The sequence below is a fragment of the Cinclus cinclus genome, chromosome 2, assembly GCF_963662255.1.
Source record: "Cinclus cinclus chromosome 2, bCinCin1.1, whole genome shotgun sequence".
Taxonomy (NCBI): domain Eukaryota; kingdom Metazoa; phylum Chordata; class Aves; order Passeriformes; family Cinclidae; genus Cinclus; species Cinclus cinclus.
In genome coordinates this window covers 36,786,677-36,793,709 of record NC_085047.1, presented here as the reverse complement: position 1 = coordinate 36,793,709, position 7,033 = coordinate 36,786,677, and the positions used below count along the sequence as shown (strand labels likewise).

The 7,033-nt window shown below is 50.7% G+C and overlaps 1 protein-coding gene across 1 annotated transcript; it reads right to left on the bottom strand.

Annotated features, from left to right (window-relative positions):
- Positions 1–333: 333 nt before the first annotated feature.
- FAM181B (family with sequence similarity 181 member B) lies at positions 334–4,315 on the bottom strand. Its single transcript, XM_062514904.1, is given in 5 exon segments — positions 334–1,541; positions 1,544–1,567; positions 1,570–1,683; positions 1,686–1,761; positions 4,208–4,315. Coding segments are annotated over 5 exon segments (1,530 nt in total).
- Between the last annotated feature and the right edge of the window lie 2,718 nt (positions 4,316–7,033).

Here is a 7,033-nt window from a genome sequence, read left to right as displayed (position 1 = left end):
ACGCGTCTGCCTACAGCCAGCCAAGCCCTGGCCCTTAAGCAAGAGGATGAGAGGGGGGCACCGGCCGCTACAAAAACACCTGAAGAAACCCAAAGTTTCACATTTTATTTGCAGCGTCGCCCAAACCGCAGGAGAAGGAGACTGGCAGAGCCCAAAGGTGAATCCTGCGGGGGCCGTGGCCGCGGTATCGGCTGCGGGGCTCTCACACGCAGCGGGGCGTTCGGAGCCCCGTCCGGCCTCCGCGCTGCCCCAGCGTCCGTCCGCCCGCACCCGCGGGGGCTCCGGGCCGCGCTCCCCGCCTGCCGTCCCGACGGACCCCGAGCCCCGGCCGCCCTACAGCCCGGGGTAGCCCCCGCGGTGGTACCCGCCGCCGTAGTCGTAGGGCGGCTGCGGCGGGGGCAGCGGGCACTCGGGGAAGAAGGAGGCGAACCCTGCGGGCAGGTGCCCGCCGGGCTCCTCGCCGCCGCCGCCGCCGGGCACGGACTCCGCGCCTCCGGGGTAGAGCGGGCGCAGCGGCTCGGTCGGAGCCTTCCTGGGCGGGCTGCAGGGCGCGGCCGGGCTCCAGGGCGGCTCGGGGTACAGCAGCCCGCCCAGCAGCGGGTGCGGCCCGGCGGGCAGCGGCAGCTCGTACAGCCCGTGCTCCAGCCCCAGCTCGGCGGGCAGGCGGCCGCCGAAGCCGTCGGTCGGGACGGCGTGCTCGGGCAGCAGCGCGCCGTACTCGGGGCACAGCAGCTCGAAGAACTCGGCGGCCTCCGCGCCCCCGCCGCCCTTCTCCGGCTCCTTGGCGGGCGGCCCGCGGGCGGCGGGCCCGGGCAGCGCCGGCTCGGTGAAGAAGGAGGGCGGCAGGTTGCGGTCCCGCAGCGGCACCTTCCGCGGGCCGCCCGCCGCCTTCTCCCCGCCTCCCGCGCCGCCGCCGCCCGCCCTCGCCTCGGCGCCGCCCGCCGCGCCCCGGCCCCGCTGCAGGGAGCCGAAGAGGGCGGCCAGGCTCTTGCTCTGGAGGCTGCTGCCGGCCGCCTGCGCGGGCTCCCGGCGCGGCGGGGGCCTGGCGGGGCAGGCGGCGGGCGGCGGCGCGGGCGGCGGGGAGGCGGCGGCGATGATGCCGGTGCAGCGCTTGATCTGCTTCTGCAGGTACTTCCTGTGGTTCACCTTCCGCCGGGACTTCACCGGCCGGTCCAGCGCCAGCTTGATGTTGCTGGAAGCCGAGTCGATGAAGCTCAGCAGGTCCCGGGTGGCTTCTCTAAAGTCCCCCGCGTCGCCGCCGCCGCCCTCGTAACCCTTTTCCAGGTCGGCATAGCCCAGGAGCCCGCCGGCGGCGGGGAAGCAGAAGGAGAGGAGGTGGTGGGGGCTGAGCAGCGCGGCGGGCACGGCCATGGCCGGCGGCGAACGCCGCCGCCCCGAGTTCCGACAGACTCCGCTGGGATGCGCCCGGCGGGCGGCGGCGGCGGCAGCGGGGAAAAGGCGGCGGGCGGGGAAGGAGGAGGAGGAGGGATCAGAGCGGGGCTGGCCCCGGCCCTCCCCGCCTCCCTGCCCACTGCCCGGGTGCGGGCTGGCTGCACCCACCCACCACCGACCCGGGCGGGAACATCAGCCGCGGCGGGGCGGGACGAGCATCACACCCGGGGCTTGGACACACCCGCCCCGAGAGGCACAGAGGCAGCTCCGCGGCGCAGGTGTGCACTCTCACCCCGGACAGGCGCGCGGGCATCCCCTGACCAAACACACGGAGTCACCCCAGAGCAGGTGCGCAGCATCCTCCAGACCCTGTCGGTCTTGTTCCCCCCTCCTGCAGTTTCTCAGCTGGCAGAAAACATGTTCCTCTGCCTGGGGTCAGCCCGGCGCTCGCACGGCTCCGGGTGGAAGGGCGCGGGGACATGGTCTTGCTCTGGCAGCCGCCAGGATACACACACTTAAATTGATTTGTAAAGGATGCTTTTTCCCAAGCTCATTGCTATGCACATTACACAGCATAGTATTCTCTGTCTAGTCTAGTCCTAAGAAAATTCAGAGCTGTGATCCAGTAGAGATTTCAAATGACTGGGGTGTATGGAGTTAAAGTCACAGAATCATGTGCTGGTTGGACTGGGACTTCAAAGATCATCTAGTCCAGCTCCCCTACAAGTGGGCAAGGACACTTTCCACTAGACCACCATGCTTGTGGTGTTGCGTGGATTTAGTGAAGCAGCAGTATAAATCTTCCATACAGAAGGTAGAAAAGTTAGTGAAGTGGTTACTTAAAGTACTGGTAACAGCTCCTGAAGGAACTGTCTTGTCTTTTATATGAGGAAAAGGTATTTCAATTCACCTTTGGAAAAGTCTCACATTGATGCAGAACAACCCTCAACCCAGCTCCAGATTTATGTTGAGTGATTTTATATGTCCAGATTTGAATAAAGATCCGTATCTGACTTGGAATATAATAAAAGTAGGTTTTCATAGTCTGCATCAATTCATTAGAAATGCAGCGGTTTTGTATTGGAAAGAAAAAACCAAAAGCAAAACTGCAGAAGGAAAGTGAGACAGGCTCCTAGGACTGTAATTAGTGGTAAAATGGAAAAACCAGCCAAATTCACCTCACTGTGGTTTGAAATACTTGTTGAATGCAAAGCAAGTATTGCAAGGAGAAAGGAGAAATAACATATTTCATGTGAGGAAAAGAAGGCTCAATACCCTCGACAAAACAAGAATTCTGATTTTCTTGGTCTCAGTGGCAGGCAGAACCTCACAGTCCCACACACAGCCTTGGCTTGGGTGCCAGCACGTCTGGACCAGGTCTCCTTTGTAAAACTTGCTTAGCTAGAGTCTCCCAGAGTCTCTTATTTGGGGACTTGCTCTGAGTGTAACTGTGTAATTGAAGCAAAAAAAACCCTGATAGACAGAGGGCTACGGGAAGTTTATGTATCTGTCCATGTCAGAATGAGTATGTCTACATAGAAGGTGGATTTAAACTACTTAGCTCGAATACAACTGACAGGGATTAGCGACCCGAGCTGTTACCCTCAGGCCCTGTCAAGCCCTGTCAAGCTTTGCAGCCTGCTCCAAGTTCCCTTATTGATGAGAAAATGTAAGGAACAACATATACATCGCCTCTGTGCTCCACTAGATAGTTTTGCATCCTCTGTGAGGCCACTTTGAACTGCACATAAGTCTGGAGAGTGGGGGTCACTCTCCTTCACAGATGTGCAGACAGTCTTGGACTGTTTCTTATGTGAGCAACACAAATTTTTTCAAATAGAGCGGCAACAAAGTTGTCCTCAAATTAGTATCTGCTTCAGCATTGTAGCAGCAATATTCCTTAGCTTGTCTAAAGAGTTTGTTAATGAGTCTGGGTGGTATTATATGCAGAGTGGCTAAATATCCGGTGGCTCGGCTAAAAAAAGAGCTGAAAGCCCCAGCTTCTCTTCTGTAAGGCTGAATTCATTCAATTAAACAGCTTTGAGAGCTCAGCTACGGTTTAGCGGGAGACTTTATTACCTCCTAAAACTTGGAGAGTATTAAAACAATTGTCAGGCATGCAAAGGAAAGTTTGCATTCAGTTGTGCTAAGCAGCTGAATTTACATATTCTCAACCAGATCTGGAGATTTAGAAAGCCTTCATAATTGCATTAAACATGCTTATTCTCTGTGTTCTCTCAGGCAGAGCTGATTACCCCAAGTTGGGCAATGCCTGGAGGGAAATTTGCTAAGCCACATGATGTCAACAACTTGTAAAGAAACTTGATTTTTTTTTTTTTTCCAAGGAAATAGCAGTTCGGTAATTCCTGCAAAACATATCTCTTTTCTAGCAGCTGTATGAGCCTGCTTGTCTTCTGCCTGTGCTCATTCAGGATGCTGATGCTCAGCACACTCATGGTGACTCTCAGGCCCAGCTATGCACCTCAGCTCACTGCCAGGGTCTAATGTCCAGGAAATGCTGGGATTAGACCCACAAAATAGCCACAAGCCCAGGCAAAATTTTGGACCAGATGTCCTTTTCCCTCTACTTTACCCCCGACAGACTGAGTGAAGTGGCTGCAGAATTGCTTCCTCCACCCCAAACCTTCATCCCACAGGAGAGCACTCAATGCTAACAGGCTCCAGGGGTTCTACTGCTAATTTTTTGCCCACTTTTGTGTAGGAAATTTATCTGGTTTTGTTAATTTGCTTGCTTATTATAGGGAGCAGCATCTCAACCACCTCTGGGAGTTAAAGCAAGGCTTCTGAGAATTACGCTCTTGGCATCGAGCTTGGCTTTTTTAGAGAACCAGGGCACAGTCACTCTGAGAATCAAAGGGAGTAGGGGCATGCCCTGATCACTGATGCCATAGATTGAGCTCATGGCCGCACAGTCAAGCCCTTCACAAGAACAATTTGTTATCCTTGCAGACCAAGCTGGACAAGAAGAGCAGTTTCCACAAGCAAGCAAGCCTTGCATAGACGAGGGCCGTGTTACAGTGCCAGCACTTCTGGGAGCTGCTCCTCACTGGAGCCAGTTGTAGAAAGCTCTGTCTGCCCTCCTGATGCTCATGGGGCTGCCCATCTCAGTGTCCAACCCCAGGGTAAATCCTCTGCCATGCAGGGGCAGGATCCCACTGGGAATCAGCCTGAAGGAAACATTTCACGCTGTGCCTCATCACTAAAAGGAAATAGATTCAGGCTGATGGAAGTCTGAAGGAAGAAATGTTTTATGACGAGAGTTGTGAAACGCTGGCACAAGTTGCCCAGAGTTGATTCCCAATCCCTGGAAGTGTTCAAGGCCAGGTTGGATGAGGCTTTGAACAAGCTGGTCTTGTTGAAGACGTCCCTGCTCACTGCAGGGAGGTTGGAACCAGGAGATCTTTACAGTCCTGTCCAACCCAAAATGTTCCGTGATTTTATGATCACTAGCAAAACCTTCTCCAAGGGAAGGCGAACCAAACCCAGCACTGAGCCCAGCTCTCACAATTCACAGCACCCATTTTCCTTTCATCGTAGCATCAGGAAGGCAGCGTGAAAATAAGAAAATCTCTGCAACAGGGGAGGGAGGGCTTTTTCTTTCTTTTTTTTTTTTTTTTTTTCCTTCCTGGTTGTATGGCCCATATGGTTATCAAGTTATGGGAAAATCTGGCTGCCCAAACAGGTGTCACTGCTCCCAACCTACAGACTCATTTCCTGATCGCGTCTTAATCGGTGAGTTGGTTGTGAAAGTTGATTTCTTGCACATTCTTATATCAGTGGGAATTTCTGCCCTTCCCTGACAAGTATTATAGGCAGCCTTTGACATACAGCCCTACAGGACCTAAATAGGCTGCTATTCTTTCCCTACACTGAAAGGGAGCTTTGTGCCAGGGATTCATTAAACTGCACTGCACAGCCCTTCATAAATGGGCTCAATAATGAACAGTCGATTTAACTGGAAAAGCTGCTGGAGCTGTTAAATTAAAGGGAAATAAAGTGCACTTCAGGCTCAGTCTGCCAGAAGAAAATGTTGACCTAAAAAAAAAAAATCTTTATTTTATTCAATCTCTTGCAAACAGGCTAAAATCTTCAGGAAGTTTATACTCACAACAGTGGGAACAATTTTAAAACATCCTGATTTGCTTTTCCACTAATAAAAAAAGAATTGCAATGAAATACTCAGTAAAATCAGAAGAGATAAAAGGCATATTCCACTTAGGCCAAATTTAGTCCCCTCAGCATAAATTTAGTATTTGTATGCAGATCCCTCATCCCATCAACTTTATATAGGCGAAGTTTCTACTGGAGCTGGATTCATGAAGTCATTGGGGAGATACTTTATTTCCAGTTTGCCAGTATTTTCTGAAATTCTGTGGTGCTATGCAGTCCAGTCCTTCCATGTCCAGTTTTGTCATCACATTGCTCATAATGCAGCGGTTGTTTTTGCCCATGTGAGGTGTGCAGGACTTAGCTGTAAAACAGGTACATGCAGGAGACTCAATTTAATCTTCTGAATGAGCACAGAAGTCCATCATTCAGCTGAGCCTGACCCAACTCTTGGTTGTGGAGGAGTGAAATTCTTTATTTCAGTGAGGTTACTCCAGTGTAAATCTGGAGCAGTGAATGACCTCTTCCATCACAGCCATCTCACTCTCCTTCATCTGGACAATTTTAAATCCTGTTCCTCACCTGTGTTCTGTACCTTATATATGAAATATTGTGAAGAGAATCTATCTATGTGAAGGTAGACTGGAAGCTTAAGGACAAGATCAGAAGCAGCATGCAGTGGGGGAAGGACCATGTCCAATCTAATTCCTGGGGCAGCTCATCTGAAAAGAAACCTCAGCACCGGCTTAAAAAACTTAGTGTTGCTTTCACATTTCACACTGTAGCTATTTTTTCCTCAGGTAAACTTCCTGATTAGAGAAACCCTCATCTTCTTCATAATATTGTGATTTTTGTTCAAATCTTGTATATAATATATAAGGTGATGGCAGCAGGCTTTCAGCTCTTCACTGAAGCTACTTTCAGTGGGCTTAATATTTTTTCATACTCTGAAAACATGGAGCATTCAGGAAGAATGCTAAAATTAGCTGAAATAAGTCAGTCTTCCACCAAAATTGTGTATAATTATACAAAGTTTGATTATAAATTACCTGGAGTGGATCAAAATTCCACAAGAATTGCAAAATCATGAACTTGTCTGTCAAAAAATTAGTGCATTTAATAAGTTGATAAGCCACCTCTTGTACTGGTAAGTCACCAGTACAAGAACTGTGCAAAAAGCACCACTGGCATTTTCAGGAAAGAGTTTTGGGAGTTGAAATTGTAATTTTCTTTCATTAAGTCCTGCTCATAATCTGGCACTTGGCTACTAGTAGAAATATTCTATGAGGAAACATTTAAAAATACATAAAAATAATTAGAAAATAAACTACTTTTCATACTATTGAGAATTTTTTTTTTTTTTTGGTCCTCTGTTCTTGAAATTTTCAGGGTTTTATCTTCACTCAGAGACATTTCTGAAGGCAAATGTGTGGGGATCAAATTCCTTCCTTTATTCCTCTAATAGTTCAGGTTGCTGCTTGGATGAAATGTGAAATGCTATCAGACAGCAAGT